Source organism: Cetorhinus maximus, chromosome 1 (assembly GCF_964194155.1).
Source record: "Cetorhinus maximus chromosome 1, sCetMax3.hap1.1, whole genome shotgun sequence".
NCBI lineage: Eukaryota > Metazoa > Chordata > Chondrichthyes > Lamniformes > Cetorhinidae > Cetorhinus > Cetorhinus maximus.
The window spans coordinates 236,511,744-236,529,199 of record NC_135879.1 but is presented as its reverse complement, the minus strand read 5'-3'; the positions used below and the strand labels follow the sequence as shown (position 1 = coordinate 236,529,199).

At 44.3% G+C, this 17,456-nt stretch overlaps 1 protein-coding gene across 1 annotated transcript in view; it reads right to left on the bottom strand.

Moving 5' to 3' along the window:
* Nucleotides 1–17,456, bottom strand: part of LOC144688041 (dedicator of cytokinesis protein 2-like) — a 1,154,257-nt gene that overhangs the window by 786,551 nt on the left and 350,250 nt on the right. Inside the window, exons 21-23 of the mRNA XM_078554696.1 lie at nucleotides 10,557–10,657; nucleotides 8,281–8,415; nucleotides 3,583–3,694 (exon numbers count right to left, since the gene is read on the bottom strand). Coding sequence (XP_078410822.1) covers nucleotides 3,583–3,694; nucleotides 8,281–8,415; nucleotides 10,557–10,657 — 348 coding nt within the window. The remainder of the gene's footprint in view (nucleotides 1–3,582; nucleotides 3,695–8,280; nucleotides 8,416–10,556; nucleotides 10,658–17,456) is intronic.

The window sequence follows — 17,456 nt, the reverse complement described above, 5'->3', positions numbered from 1 at the left end:
ATGAGATCAGACCTTCTTCTAAACTCAAGAGAATACATTTTTCAGGAAAAAGTTTTATTTCCTTTTTAATTCCCGGCACTCCAGTTGCTGTCTGTCCGTTGGAAAGTGAAAATCACCTCGGGGAGCCTAAATACACCATAGGGCCCAGATTCACATCTTCTATGGAACACTCCCTTTTCCTGTGGCGTCACACAGCTTGCTGATTCCTTGGTTTATGGAGGCTGTAAATCCTGCGCCATGGTTTTCAGGCTAGAAACCACAGAGAAAAACTGCTTTCAAGCAGTCCAGTCACATTTGTTGATATGTTTCTATACCTCTTAGTTCAAATCTACCTTGGATCACTCTCACTGATAAATCCCAACTCCCTATGCCCCTTGCCAACATCTTCATGGGCCTTAATATCCTGCTAAGCTTTTGGCAATACAGCTTGGATAAAGAACAGGTTGATTATTTCATCAATTATTTTAGCGATTAGAATTGTCCCATGCCTCTCCACTGTCTTCAATAAGCAGTAGCGTACCAGCCCCTACTTAAGATTTAAACTTCTAAGTAATATGCTTTATAGCACAGAAACAGGCCCTTTGGACCAACTGGTCTATGCCAGTGTTTATGCTTTCCTCCCAGCCTACTTCATCTAATCCAGTCAGCATATCTTTGAGTGGGCAAAAACTTGGCAGATGGCATATAATGCGGGAAAATGTGAGGTTATGCACTTTGGCAGGGAGAATAGAGGAGCTGAATATTATTTAAATGGAGAAAGACTGCAGAAAGCTGCAGCACAGAAGGATTTGGAAGTGCATGAATCCCAAAAAGCTAACATTCAAGTTCAGCAGCTAATAGGGAAGGCAGATGGAATGTTGGACTTTATTTCAAAGGGAATGGGGTATAAAAATAGGGAAGTCTTACTAAAACTATACAAGGCACTATTCTAGGTGTGGTTAGACCACACTTAGAATACTGTGAACAATTTTGGTCCCCTTATCTAAGGAAAGATATACTGGCATTGGAGGCAGCCCAGAGAAGGTTCACTAGGTTGATCCTGGGCATGGAGGGATTTTCTTATGAGGAGAGGTTGAGTAGGTTGGACCTGTACTCATTGGAGTTTAGAAGAATGAGAGGTGGCCTTATTGAAACATATAAGATCCTTAGGGGGCTTGACAGGGTAGATGCTGAGAGGTTGCTTTCCCTTGTGGGAGAGTGTAGGACGAGAAGGCATAATCTCAGAGTAAGGGGGCACCCATTTAAGATGGAGATGAGGAACTTCTTCTCTCAGAGGGTAGTCAATATGTGGAATTCTTTACTCCAGAGGGCTGTAGAGGCTGGATCATTAAATATATTGATGGCTGTGATAGACAGACTTTTAATCAGTAAGGGAACCAGGGGTTATGGGGAAAGGCAGGAAAGTGGAATTGAGGATTATCAGGTCAGCCATGATCTCATTGAATGGTGAAGCAGACTCGATGGGCTGAATGGCTTACTTCTGCTCCTACGTCTTGTGGTCTTATGGTCTATTCCTTTTTCATTCGTGCATTTACCCAGCAAATGAACAAATGGCGCTCCTTTGGTTGCTAGTTTATGACATATCATTGAAACTTATAAAATTCTTTGAACGTTGATCAGGGTAGATGCTGAGAGGCTGATTCCCCTGACTGGAGAGTCTAGAACTATGAGCCACAGTCTCAGGATGAGGGGTCCACCATTTAAGACTGACATGAAGAGAAATTTCTTCCCTCACACGGTTGTGAATGTTTGGAATTTTCTGCCCAAAGAAGGTTGTGGATACTCAGTTGTTGAGTAAACTCAAGACTGAGTGGCTAGATTTTGGGGCACTCAGAGAATCAAAGGGGAAAGGGATAGAGTGGGAAATGGAATTGAGGTAAAAGCAAAAAACTGCGGATGCTGGAAATCCAAAACAAAAACAAAAATACCTGGAAAAACTCAGCAGGTCTGGCAGCATCTGCGGAGAGGAACACAGTTAACTTTTTGAGTCCGAATGACCCTTCAACAGAACTAAGTAAAAATAGAAGAGAGGTGAAATATAAGCTGGTTTAAGGGGGGCTGGGACAAGTAGAGCTGGATAGAGGGCCAGTGATAGGTGGAGATAACCAAAAGATGTCACAGACAAAAGGGCAAAGAGGTGTTGAAGGTGGTGATATTGTCTAAGGAATGTGCTAATTAAGGGTAGAAAGCAGGACAAGCAAGGTACAGGTAGCCCTAGTGGGGGTGGGTGGGGTGAAGGAATCAAAAAAGGCTAAAAGGTAGAGATAAAACAATGGATGGAAATACATTTAAAAATAATGGAAGTAGGTGGGAAAAGAAAAATCTATATAAATTATTGGAAAAAAAAGGGGGGGGTGGAATCGGAAAGGGGGTGGGGTTGGAGGACAGAGTTCATGATCTAAAATTGTTGAACTCAATATTCAGTCCGCAAGGCTGTAAAGTGCCTAGACGCAAGATGAGGTGCTGTTCCTCCAATTTGCATTGAGCTTCACTGGAACAATGCAGCAGGCCAAGGACGGACATGTGGGCATGAGAGCAGGGTGGAGTGTTGAAATGGCAAGCGACAGGGAGGTCTGGGTCATGCTTGCGGACAGACCGAAGGTGTTCTGAAAAGCGGTCACCCAGTCTGTGTTTGGTCTCTCCAATGCAGAGGAAACTGCATTGGGAGCAACAAATGCAGTAGGCTAAATTGAGGGAAGTGCAAGTGAATTGCTGCTTCACTTGAAAGGAGTGTTTGGGCCCTTGGACGGTGAGGAGGGGGGTAAGTAAAGGGGCAGGTGTTGCACCTTTTGCGGTTGCATGGGAAGGTGCCGTGGGAGGGGATTGAGGTGTAGGGGGTGATGGAGGAGTGGACCAGGGTGTCCCGGAGGGAACGATCCCTGCGGAATGCCGCCGGGGGGGGTGAAGGGAAGTTGTCTTTGGTGGTGGCATCATGCTGGAGTTGGCGGAAATGGCAGAGGATGATCCTTTGAATGCGGAGGCTGGTGGGGTGATAAGTGAGGACAAGGGGGACCCCATCATGTTTCTGGGAGGGAGAAGAAGGTGTGAGGGCAGATGCGCGGGAGATGGACCGGACACGGTTGAGGGCCCTGTCAACCACTGTGGGTGGAAAACCTCGGTTAAGGAAGAAGCGGGACATGTCAGAGGAACTGTTTTTGAAAGTGGCATCATCAGAACAGATGCGACGGAGGCAAAGGAACTGAGAGAATGGGATGGAGTCCTTACAGGAAGCGGGGTGTGAGGAGCTGTAGTCGAGGTAGCTGTGGGAGTCGGTAGGCTTGTAATGGATATTGGTGGACATTCTATCACCAGAAATTGAGACAGAGAGGTCAAGGAAGGGGAGGGGAGTGTCAAAGATGGACCATGTGAAAATGATGAAGGGGTGGAAATTGGAAGCAAAATTAACACATTTTTCCAGGTCCAGACGAGAGTATGAAGCAGCACCGAAGTAATCATCGATGTACCGGAGAAAGAGTTGAGGTAGAAGTTAAGCCGTGATCTTACTGAATGGTGGAGCAGGTTTGAGGGTCTGTACGGTCTCCTCCTGCACCTAGATCGTACGTTGACCAGAGAGGTATTTACCTGCATGAGTAAAGTGTTGCCTTCCAGTTGTGACTGCATCAGGATGTTAAATGTCTCAAACAGTTTTCGCACGGATTCTTCGTACTCCAACTTTTCTTTCCCCTCATACAGCCTGAAACAAGCAACAGATGGTAAAGTATGCTTTTATCCCTGCATCTTCCTTGAAATGCTTGATAGCTTGACTTTAATGTGTTGGGTAGGTTTTCAGGTCAACCTGAGATCAACAGTCACTTCAGATCCTAATCTCACTGCAATCTTTTATTGCTACCTTCTTGCGCCGTCAGGCTCAACTCAAGCTTCAGGAACAGTAACTCAGCCTTCTTCTGGCCACTGTGCCATCCTTGTGCATGATTCAGTGGGTAGCATCTCTCTCCAAAGTCAGAAGGTTGTGGGTTCAAGTCCTACTCTAGAGACTTGAGCACAATCTAGGCTGATGCTTTCAGTGCAGTATTGAGGAAGAGCTGCACTGTCGGAGATGTGGTCCTTCAGATGGAATATGAAAAGGGCGGTTGATCTGGTATCTTGGGTGGCATTATGCTAAAAAGAGCAGGAGAGTTCTCCCTTACATCCTGGTCAACATTCATCTCTACAAATAACACCACTTAATCATATTATCTGGCCATTATCACATTGTTGTTTGTGGGATCTTGCTGTGTGCAAATTGGCTGTCCCGTTTCTTACATTGCAATAGTGATTAGACTTCAAAAATATTTCATTGGCAGCAATGTGTTTTGGGACATTCTGAAGTAGTGAAAAGTGTCACATAAAATGTCTGCCAGCTAGTTTCTCTCACTCCTTTCCACTTAGATTCCCCTTCATTTTAAGAGTTCTTTTCTCTGCTCCCTCTCTTTCTCCAACAGCACTGAGGGGCCCAGCTATCTCTACACTTTCAGTTCTGGAAATAGTATATTTGCTGGATTTTCCACCTCGGTTTTAAAATTCTGCTGGAGCGTCACCCTTATTAAACTGGCACCTGAGGGAAATGTTCCTTGAGGGAGCAATGTGCAAGAAAGAGATAATTATTTGCATTTATCTTGCACCTTTCAGAATATCCCAAAGTGTTTCACTGCCAATTAATTAATTTTGAAATGCAGCCATTGCCGTTATGCTGACTAAGTCGACAACTTATTTTTAGAACATTAATTCTCACCAAATGGGTTTCGCTGACATTTATTGCCATTCATTGTTCATTGCTAGCTGGCCTTGATAAGCTGGTGGTGAGCAGCCATCTTGACCCACAGTAGTGCATAGGGTAAAATTATTCCCTCCCTTTCCAATCATTGAAAAAAGATCCTGGTGTTGAGAATCTGATCCTCAGTGACCTTTAAGTAACAAATATCAATGCTAGTATCAATTAGAAGGTTGTAAATGGAATAGAGGAGCACAGGGACCTTGGTGCATAGCTAGACAGCACCGGTGGCATTGCAGATAGATAAGAACACTAAAAAGGCAGATGGAATCCTTGATTCTTGCTTCATATTTCGGGGCATGGAGTAAAAAGCAAAGAAGTTCTGTTGAGCTTGTAGAAGACCTTAGGTCGCAGCTGGAGTATTGTAAGAGTACAAGGTCATAAGAACAGAATTAGGCCATACACCTGCTTAAGTTTGCTCTCCAGTCAATAAGATATTTTACATGAACTCTACTTTCCCGCCAAGCCCCATATTCCTTGATTTCCTATGTGCCCAAAAATCCACCAATCTCAGTCTCGAATATACTCAACGACTGGGCATCACAGCTCTCTGGGGTGGAGAATTCCAAAGATTCACAACTCTTTGAGTGAAGATATTTCACCTCATCTCAGTTCTAAATGGCCAGCCCCTTGATTATAACCCCCTAGGTCTAGACTCTCCAGCCATGGGAAACAACCTCGCAACATCTATTCTGTCAAGGCTTCTTAGAATTTTATACACCTTTATGGAATCAACTCTTGTTCTTCTAAACTCCAGAGAAATAAGCCCATTCTACGCAATTGGGTATAGAAAGTGTAGGCAGCATATAAAAGGGAAAGATGCAGCATCGATTCATGAGGATGTTACCAGTGATGAGGACTATAGCAATGAAGAGGAATTTGAGAAATTATACATTTTTTCCCTTGAGTTGCGAAGATTAAGGGGGCGACCTATAGAAGTTTTCAAGATAATGAAGGGTGATGACAAGACTAAGACAAATGTGGGTCCATTACGGGCAAAGTAGGGAGAATTCGTATTGGGGAATAGAGAAATGGCAGAGAGGCTAAATGATTATTTTGTGTCTGTTTTCACTGAGGAAGATACAGGAAATCTCCCAGATTTAGAGATCCAAGGGACTATGGAGAATGAGGAGTTGAAGGAAATTAGTATAAGTAAGAAGGTTGTATTGAAGAAATTAATGTGTTTGAAAGTTGATAAGCCCCCGGGACCTGATATTCTGCATCCCAGAGTGTTGAAAGAGGTTCCTATAGAGGTAGTGGATGCATTGGTGACCATTTTCCAAAATTCTACAGATTCTGGAATGGCTCCTGAAGATTGGAAGGTAGCAAATGTCACCCCACTATTTGAGAAGGGAGGGAGAGAGAAAACAGGGACCTATAGACCTGTTAGCTTTACATTAGTAGTAGAGAAATTACTAGAATCTATTATAAAGGATGTGATAAATGGATACTTGGACAATCATGATCTGACTGGGCAGAGTCAGCATGGATTTCAGAATGGGAAATCTTGTTTGATGAACTTGTTGGAGTTTTTGAGGATGTTAGTAACAAAATTGATAAAAGAACGTTGATGGACATAGTGCACTTGGATTTTCAGAAAGCTTTTGATAAAGTCCCTCACAGGAGGTTAATTAACAAAATAAAAGTACGTGGGATAGGAGGAAATATACTGGCATGGACTAAGAATTGGCTGACAGGCAGAGAACAGAGAGTGGGAATAAACATTTCATTATCACATTGGCAGGCTGTGACTAGCGGGGTACCACAAGGATCAGTATTTGGACAGACTTAGTGAGTGGGCAAGAACATGGCAGATGGAATATAATGTGGAAAAATGTGAGGTTATCACTTTGGTAGAATGAACAGATGTGCAGAGTATTTCCTAAATGATAAGAGATTAGAAAGTGTAGATGTACAAAGGGACCTGGGTGTCCTTGTCCATAAGTCACTGAAAGCTAACGTGCAGGTGCAGCAAGCAATTGGGAAGGTTAATGGAATGTTAGTCTTTATCGCAAGAGGATTTGAGTACAGGAGTAGTGAAGCCTTGCTTCAATTGTATAGAAGCTTGGTTAGACCGCACCTGGAGTACTGTGTGCAGTTTTGGTCCCCTTACCTCAGTAAGGGTATTATTGCCATAGGGGGAAGTGCAACGGGGATGGCGGGACTATCTTATGAAGATTGGGGAAACTAGGCCTGTATTCTCCTGAGTTTCGAAAAATGAGAGGTGATCTCATTGAAACCTACGAAATACTTCAAGGAATAAACAGAGGGGATGCAGGTAAGATGTTTCCCCTGGTCGGGGAGTCTAAAACCAGGGGACACAATTTCAAAATGAAGGGGAAGCCACTTAGGGCCGAGATGAGGAGAAATTGCTTTACTCAGAGGGTTGCGAATCTTTGGAATTCTCTATCCCAGAGGGCCGGGGAAGCTCAGTCACTGAGTATGTTTAAGGTAGAGATTGATAGATTTCTGATTAACAATAACGTAAAGGGTTAAGGAGATAGTGTGGGTAAAAGGCATTGAAGTGTTTGATCAGCCATGATCGTATTGATTGGTGGAGCAGGCTCAATGGGCTGAATGGCCTTCTTCCTGTTCCTATGTTCCTATTCCTATGTAGCGATAGATTGTTCCCACTGATTCACGCAAGAAGAGTTAAAGGGTTGGTTAGAAAACATTTCTTGATGCAGAGGATGGCTGGAGTGCAGATTTTCTGTCAGAAATTTCTGTTGAAGCAAAGCCCATGGGGTATTTTTGACTTTGAATGGAACAAAACTGAAACAAAATTACCCATTTTATACCGTCTCACAAATTCAGATTACTCCACAACAAAGTCTCTTAAAGGGAATGAGATCTGTGCTTGAAAAAGAGGATTATTAAAGTCACTGCTCCTTCACTTTTACATTAAAAAATAATTTAGTAATGAAGCATGTGACATAATTGGCAAAATAACCAGATGGGTAACGAGGAGCAGCATGTTAACGATGACCTGGAATGCACAGCCTGAAAGGGTAGTGGAAGCAGATTCAACAGCCCCCTTCATGAAAGGATTGAAGGGGGAAAACCATGGTCATGTGTGGAAAGAACGGAGGAGTGGGTTTTATCGGATAGCTCTTTTAAAGAGTCGGCACAGGCACAATAGGTCAAATGGCCTCCTCGTGCGCTGTTGGATTCCACGAGTTGTGCCTGAGCTCAGTTCACGTGAAGTCCCACACTGCTGACAAAAGGACAGAACGTTCAGACAATTGATCTGGGCTGGATTCAGACTTCACTTCCAGAAACTGACCATCAGCAAGATCTAGATGCCTCTTTGAAAGTCCCCTGATGGATGAAGGGCCGAACTTCTTTAAAACAAGCCACTCAGCTTAAGCGTTTCATGGGCATTTACCAAATGAGTTGCTCACTTTCTAATAGTTTGCAGCAACAGTAGAGATGTTTAGTATTCAGAATTGACACAGCTGTGATGCTGGGAGATTGCTCACAATACGGCCAAGTGTTAGAGAGGGACTCACTGTGAGTAGAGGCTTCTTGACCGGACTGTGAACTTGAAGATGTATTCCAGTGCTTTAAAGGCTCGCTTCAGAGGCTCACATTCCAAACCACGGCTTGCAATGTCGACATAATCTGTCAAAACAGTCAACAGCTTCCTGCAATGAGAAGAGGTTCCAATATTAGAGACAGTCAAAGAGTGTGGAACATTCTTCTATTTTGTCAATCACTTTTTTGCTCTCCTCCTTTCCTGAAAGCCTTGCTGAAGCCCGGTCCCCTCGTGTGGGAACCGCTTGCCTGAGCTACCATCCTTCACTCGTGGCGCACAGTAGCTCCAAACTTAACTAACCAGCTCAGATTCGATAGAAAAATGTGAATTGCATCTCTTGTGCCATACTCCAAATTTTGAACGGCCGTTTGTTTTATCATCTATGAAGAAGTTGGCTCTGTAAGGAGAACTCCCGTTTCTGAATCACAAAGTTGTGGTTTAAGCCCCATTCCAGGCCTTGAACACAAAAATCCAGGCTGACACTTCAGTGCAGTACTGAGGGAGTGCTTGCACCATCTTTCCGTCTTAGGTGGACTTAAAAATATCCCGTGGCACTTTTCCAGAACAGAGCAGGGAGGTGTTCCCTGGTGTCCTGTCCAATATTTATCCCTCAACCAATATCACAGAAAACAAATGATCTGATCATTATCACATTGCTATTTGTGGGAGCTTGAGGTGCCAACATTGGTTGCCTTACCTCCTACATTACAACATTGACTACACTTTATTGGCTGTAAAGCATTTTGGAATGTTCTGCAGTCATGAACGGTGCTATATGAATGTAAGTTCTTTCTTTTATATAAAACATGTGCCAATATATGTAGTAAATGACCTGATGGTATGAAGAGAGGTTGGATAGACTTGGGTTGTTTTCGTTGGAGCAGAGAAGACTGAGGGGCGACCTGATCGAGGTGTACAAGATTATGAGGGGCATGGACAGGGTGGATAGGGAGCAGCTGTTCCCCTTAGTTGGAGGGTCAGTCACAAGGGGGCATAAGTTCAAGGTGAGGGGCAGAAGGTTTAGGGGGGATGTGAGGAAAACATTTTTTACCCAAAGGGTGGTGACGGTCTGGAATGCACTGCCTGGGAGGGTGGTGGAGGCGGGTTGCCTCACATCCTTTAAAAAGTACCTGGATGAGCACTTGGCACATCATAACATTCAAGGCTATGGGCCAAGTGCTGGTAAATGGGATTAGGTAGGTAGTTCAGGTGTTTCTCACATGTCGGTGCAGACTCGATGGGCCAAAGGGCCTCTTCTGCACTGTGATTCTGTGATTCTGTTATGGCTTCATATGCCACTGAATGCATTTGTTGTCTTGTATTTTTTTTTAGCTGTTTCAAATCTCCCTGTATACCTTGCTAATCCTGTATCACCACCCGCCTCTCCTGCCCAGTTTGAATTCAGCAAAAGGTAACAACCCAATTATCAATGGAACCTTACATCAGCAGGAATGTAAACTTTAAAGCTTGAAGGCAGGAGGTGATATACACATGTAGGTGGGAGGGTACCTGATGTAACCAACATAATATGGTCCAATCAGAGCTGGACAACCTATCATAGAACCATAGAAAGTTTATGGCACAGAAAGAGGCCACTTGACCCATCATGTCTGCGCTGGCCAAGAAATTAGCCACCCAGCCTAACCCCACTTTCCAGCATTTGGTAGCAGCTCTGCAGGTTATGGCATTTGAAGTGCATTTCCAGACACCTTTTAAATTAGTTGAGAGGTCACTTTAAACGAGTGAGTTCCAGACCCCTACCACCTTCTGGGCGAAAAAGATTTTCCTCATCTCCCCTCTAATCTTTCTACCAATCACTTTAAATCGATGCCCCCTAGTCACTGACCTCTCTGCTAAAGTAAAAGGCCCTTCCCATCCACTCTATCCAGGCCCCTCACAACTTTGTACATCCCCTCAGCCTCCTCTGCTCCAAGGAGAACAACACCAGCCTATCCAATCTTTCCTCATAGCTGAAAAATTTTCCAGTCCTGGCAACATCCTCGTAAATCCCCTCTGTACCCCCTCTAACGCAATTACATCCGATATCTGTCCCAGGCAATCCTTTACACAAAGTCCTTTCTAATCCAATCTCACCACAACCGACTGCCCAGCCTTTCAGTATGAGCTTCTCCTCAGCTGAGAGCTACACTGATTTCTGCTCAGGGGGTTGCATAAATAATTGAAGTCATCGATCTATGTAAGCATTAACATATTTTGAACAAAAACACAATATTTTTCAGTCAGACATACTTATAAGCCAAGGTGGCGCTGAAGTGCTGTCGGATATAGGCTTCGAGGACAGCATTGAAGTGTTGGAACTTCCTGTCTGCTATCAGCCCAATGAGAAACACCTGAAATCAGATAAGGATAAAATGACATGTCAAAACATCAACTCTTCTTTTGCAATTGAACAATCTCTGTTCCCCAGCTTACACGACAGAAGGAGACCATTTAGCCCATCATGTCTGTGCTGGCTCTTTAAAAAAATCTAACCACTTTCTCGTCGTCTGCCCAGAGTCCCGAAGATATTTCCTTTTCATGTCTATAACCAATTTTCTTTTGAAAGTTACTGTGTCCAGCACCCTCTCAGGCAGTGTATTCCAGCTGCCCTCTGATGTGTTTCCTCAATGGCCCTTCATTCATGGTGCGTATTAGCAGGCCATGAGCTATAGAGGGAATCATAGCCAGTTCTGATCCTATCTTTGCCAGGCATCTAAACCAAAAGTGTTGGTGGTGTGTGACAATTCACTTAAGGAGTCCAAGTTGCTGTGGCAACAGGCACTTTTACATGCACGTTGTAATTTGGAGCTATGGAATGACCAGGAATTTCTCCCGTTCTTACCACCTGCCATTGGCATACGTTGGAAGGATTTACAAGTTAATACGCAACCTGGTTGGCTGCGTTAGCCAACAAGTCCTGGGGTGGGACTCGAACCTCGATCTTTGACTCAGAGGCACCAGGCCATAAGGCCTCCTCAATATGAAAGTAGGGGGTCATTAAATAATAAACACGTAGTTGTATAGTATTTACAGCACAGAAAGAGGCCATTTGTGCCAACAGGTCCACGCGTGCTTATGCTCCACATAAGCCACCTCCCACCCTTCCTCATCTAACTCCATCGATTCATAATTCTCAGAAGTGACACATTTTGCCTCAGCACTAAAGCAAATTGTAACTCATATTTAAAAATATGCACAGGGTGGGTACACCCTTCAGCTTGGACACAAAAGAAAATTGCTTTGAGTTAGTTCTCAGAAAGAAATATTTATTCATACAACCTTTTATCACATCACTTACCTTCACTCAATTAATTACAATTGTTGTTAGGTAACTAAGTGTAGCAGTCATTTAGCATCAATAATGCCCAAAAAATGGGTGCAGTATTACTGAGCGTTGCTGACCAATCTCATATCCTGGACCCAGGGTGTTCATTTTCATCAGCTGCTGATTACAATTTACACTGCCCTCTTTTTTTTTTAAACCCAAAATGTTATCCTGATTTTATGAGGGATTTCAACACCAAAAAAGGGAAAATTTTCCCACCTTAGGCAACTAGTGCCAGTAAACAGCACTTCTCCCATCATCCCTGGACCATTATCCCAGACTTGCTAAACTTTGTGGATTCACCAGAAGGACTACAGTGGTTCAGGGAGAGGGACCAGTGTCACACTTTCCCAGGGCATTAAATGCCAGCCTTACTTGGTGTCTTTCATTGGACATGGGGCATCATTGGCAAAGCCAGCATTTGTTGCCTTAGAACTGAACATTTCAGGTGGCAGTAAAGAGTCAATCACATTGCTGTGGGTCTGGAGTAACATGTAGGCCAGGCCAGGAAGCAAAGATAGCAGATTTCCTCCCCTAAATGACATTCGTGAACCAGATAGGCTTTTACAACAATTGACAATAGTTTCGCAGTCACCATTATTGAGACCACATTTATTAATTGAATTTAAATCCCAACAGCTGCTATGGTGGGATTTGAACCTATGTCCCCAGAGCATTATACTGGGCTTCTGGATTACTAATTTAATGCCATTGCCACTATGCCACCATCTCTCCGCTAAAAGTGAAGTGGTCAGCCATAGCACAGGTAGGTACAGAATGAAGCTTACCCTAGGTCATGTCTAAACCCCAAACCGAGAAGAGTTCCGTGCCTCAGCAGTGTGACATTGCTTTCCATTCTTCACACCAGCCAGGGGCTGGATTTTTGTTGGGTTGAGAAGGTGGATCTGGAGGTGGCCAAACTCGGTGCCACTTTGCAAGAGGCAGCTTCGTGGGGAGTTAATGAATACCAACTGGGGAGGCAATGGCATAGAGGTATTGTAGATGCACGAGTAATCCAGAGACTCAGGGTAATGCTCTGGGGACCCGGGTTTGAATCTGCCATGGTAGATGGTAGAATTTGAATTCAATAAAAATCTGAAACTAAAAGCCTAATGATGACCATGAAACCATTGCCAGTTGTTATAAAAACCCATTTGGTTCAATAATGCCCTAGGGAAGAAATTTGTCGTCCTTACATGATCTGGCCTCCATGTAACTCCAGATCCTTAGCTATGTGGTTGACTTTAAATGCCCTCTGAAATGGCCCAGCAAGCCAGTGAGGTGTACCAAACCACTAAAAAGTCACAAAAAAGGAATGAAACTGGATGGATCAACCTAGGCACCAGAAACAACAATAGCAATCTCAGCTCTGTCGACCCTGCAAAGTCCTCTTTGCTAACATCTGGGGGCTAGTGTCAAAATTGGAAGAGCTGTCCCACAGACTAGTCAAGCAACAACCTGACATAGTCATCCTCACGGAATCATACCGTACAGATAATGTCGCAGACTCCACCATCACCATCCGTGGGTATGTCCTGTCCCACTTGCTGAACACACCCAGCAGAGGTGGCAGTACAGTGGTATATAGTCGGGAAGGAGTTGCGCTGGGAGTCCTCAACATCGACTCTGGACCCCATGAGGCCTGATGGCATCAGGTCAAACATGGGCAAGGAAACCTCCTGCTGATTACCACGTATTGCCCTCCCTCAGCTGATGAATCAGTGCTCCTCCATGTTGAATACCACTTGGAGGAAGCACGGAAGGTGGAAAGGGCACAGAATGTACTCTGGGTGGGGGACTTCAATGTCCATCACCAAGAGCGGCTCAGTAGCACCACTACTGACCTAGCTGGCTAAGTCCTAAGGGACATAGCTGGTAGACTGGGACTGAGGCAGGTGGTGAGGAAACCAACAAGATGGGAATACATACTTGACCTCATTCTCAACAACCTGCCTGCCGCAGATCCATCTGTCCATGACAGTATTGGTAGGAGTGACCACTGCACAGTTGTTGCGAAGAATAAGTCTCGCCTACACATTGAGGATACCCTCCATTGTGTTATGTGGCACTACCACCGTGCTAAATGGGATAAATTTCAAACAGATCTAGCAACTCAAGACTGGGCATTCATGAGATGTTGTGGGCCATCAGCAGCAGCAGAATTGTTCTCAAACACAATCTGTAACCTCATGGCCCAGCATATCTCCCACTCTACCATTACCATGAAGCCAGGGGATCAAGCCTGGTTCAATGAAGAGTGCAGGAGGGCATGCCAGGAGCAGCACCAGGCATACCTAAAAATGAGATGTCAACCTGGTGAAATTCAACACAGGACTACTTGCATGCCAAACACTTGCTTCTTTTGCAAATCACTTTAAATCCGTGCCCTCTCGTTCTTTATCCTTTTACGAGTAGGAACAGCTTCTCCCTATCTACTCTGTCCAGCCCCCTCATCATTTTGAACATCTCCATCAAATCTCCTCTCAGCCTTCTTCTCTCCAAGGAGAACAGTCCCAATCCCCCCCATCTATCTTCGTAACTGAAGTTTCTCATCCCTGGAACCACTCTTGTAAACCTCTTCTGCACTCTCTCCAATGTGTTCACATCCTTCCTATAATATGGCGCCCAGAACTGTGCACAATACTCCAACTGAGGTCTAACGAGGGTCTTATATAAATTCAGCATAACCTCCTTGCTCTTGTACTCTGCCCTTATTAATAAAGCCCAGGATACTATATGCTTTATTAACTGCTCTTTCCACCTGTCCTGCCACCTTCAATGATCTATGCACATATACAACCAGGTCTTTCTGCTCCTGCACCCCCTTCAAAATTCCACCCCTTATTTTATATTGTCTGTCCATGTTCTTCCTACCAAAATGCATCACCTCACACTTCTCCGTATTGAACTTCATCTGCCACCTATCTGCCCAATCCACCAACTTGTCTATGCCTCTTGAATTTCCACACCATCCTCCTCACAATTCACAACACTCCCAAGCTTCGTATCATCGGCAAACTTTGAAATTGTCCTCTGCACACCAAGATCTAGATTATTAATATATATCAGGAAAAGCAAGGGTCCCAATACCGACCCCTGGAGAACACCACTATAAACCTTCCTCCAGCCCGAAAAATATCCTTTGACCATTACTCTCTGCTTCCTATTTTTCAGCCAATTTTGTAGCCACGTTGCTACTGTCTCCTTTATCCAAGGAGCAATAACTTTTCTCACAAGTCAGTTGTGTAGCATTGTGTCAAATACCTTTTCAAAGTCCATGTGCACCATATCAACAGCATTACCCTCATCAACCCTTTCTGTTACCTCTTCAAAAAATTCCAGCAAGTTAGTTAACCATGATTTCCCCTCCTAGCTCTTAATTATCAACCCATTTTTTTCCATGTGACTACTAATTTTATCCCAGATAATTGTTTCTAGAATCTTGCCCACCACTAAAGTTAAACTGACTGGCAGGTCGTCACTTAAGCCAATTTAAGGGCCCATTAAGACCACTCTTAATGAGTAACATTCACACCACACATGTGCCAGACAATGATCATCTCCAACAAGAGACAATCTAACCATCTCCCTATGACACTCAATGGCATTACCATTGCTGAATGCCCCATTATCAATAACTTGGAGATTATCATTGATCAAAAACTGAACTGGACTAGCCATGTGAATAAACTTGCTATAAGAGCAGGTCAGAGGCTGGGAATTCTGCAGAGAGTAAGAACATAAGAATATAAGAAATAGGAGCAGGAATAGGCCATTCAGCCCTTCGAGCCCACTCTGTCATTCAATCAGATCTTCCACTTCAACACCACTTTCTGCATTATCCCTCGATGTTTCTAATATGCAGAAATTTATCGATCTCAGTCTTGAATATATTCAACGACTAAGCCTCCATAGCCCTCTGGAGCAGAGAATTCCAAAGATTAACCAACCTCTGAGTGAAGAAATTCCTCTTCATCTCAGTCCTAAATGGCCTGCCCCTTATTCTGAGACTGTGTCCCCTGGTTCTAGACCCACCCCCACCCCAGCCATGGGAAACATTCTTGCTGCATCTACCCTGTCAAGCCCTGTAAAAATTTCGTACGTTTGAACGAGATCACCTCTCATTCTTCTAAACTCACCTCCTGACTCCCCAAAAGCCTCTTCACCATCTCTAAGGCGCAAGTCAGGATGTGATGGAATCACTTACTTGGGTAATTGCAGATCCAACAACACTCACACCAATGCACAGTGGCAGCAGTGTGTACCACCTACAAGATGCACTGCAGCAACTCATCACTGCTCCTTCGACAGCAGCTTCCACATCCCCGACTTTTACCGCCTAGAAGGACAAGGGCAACAGATGCATGGGAACACCACCCCTGAAAGTTCCCCTCCAAGTTTAGTTAACAAAAGACTACTACAACAGGCTCCTTTAAATTGGTGAACCAAAGAGAGGTGTGGTTTTTAAATGAGTTTTTTTTCTCTCTCTTGTTTCCCCTGTCCTGATTATGTTTGTACTGAAACACTGTTCACCGGTCAGATCTGCGAACCCAATTCGAGGCTTCCGCAATTCTTCCTCTGTAAATGATTGCTTGGCGCTATTCCACGGTGAATGAGTATGGATTTCACTTCAGAGAAGGAGAGAAATTCATAGACACAGTAGGGTAATGGTTATGTTACTAGAGTAGTAATTCAGAGGCCTGTACACTATAAGTACAAAGAATTTACAGCAGAGAAACAAGTTGTTGTGTCCAGAAGTTCTAAGTCAATGTTTATGTTCCCCATGAGCCAATAATGCAGGGATCACACCTTCAAATCCCAACATCAAGAATATGAATTCAGTTTAAAAAGATCTGGAAATAAAAAGCTGGATATTGATAAAAGTGCCGATTTGAAGCTGTCCAAATGCCATAAAATCAACAAGCTCATTAAAGCTCTTTAAAGGTGGAAGTCAATCTTACATTATGCATGAGTCCAGTCCCACAGCAACTTGCTTAAATCTTAAGCAAAAATAAAAATACCTGGAAAAACTCAGCAGGTCTGACAGCATGAGTGGAGAGGAACACAGTTAACGTTTCGAGTCCGTATGACTCTTCAACAGAACTAAGGAAAAGTAGAAGAGAGGTGAAATATAAGCTGGTTGGGAGGGGTGGGGCGGTGGCGTGGGACAAGTGGAGCTGGATAGAAGGCCAGTGATAGGTGGAGATAGCCAAAAGATGTCATAGACAAAAGGACAAAGAGGTGTTGAAGGTGGTGATATTATCTAAGGAATGTGCTAATAGGTGACATTAAGGGTAGATAGCGTTGAGCTTCACTGGAACATTGCAGCAGGCCAAGGATGGACATGTGGGCATGAAAGCAAGGTGGTGTGTTGAAATGGCAAGCGACAGGGAGGTCTGGGTCATGCTTGCGGACAGACCGAAGGTGTTCTGCAAAGCGGTCACCCAGCCTGCGTTTGGTCTCTCCAATGTAGAGGAAACCGCATTGGGAGCAGCGAATGCAGTAGACTGAATTGATGGAAGTGCAAGTGAAATGCTGCTTCACTTGAAAGGAGTGTTTGGGCCCTTGGACGGTGAGGAGAGGGGAAGTAAAGGGGCAGGTGTTGCACCTTCTGCGGTTGCATGGGAAGGTGGCATGGGAGGGGGTTGAGGTGTAGGGGGTGAAGGAGGAGTGGACCAGGGTGTCCCGGAGAGAATGATCCCTGTGGAATGCTGCCAGGGGGGTGAAGGGAAGATGTGTTTGGTGGTGGCATCATGCTGGAGTTGGCGGAAATGACGGAAGATGATCCTTTGAATGCGGAGGCTGGTGGGGTGATAAGTGAGGAC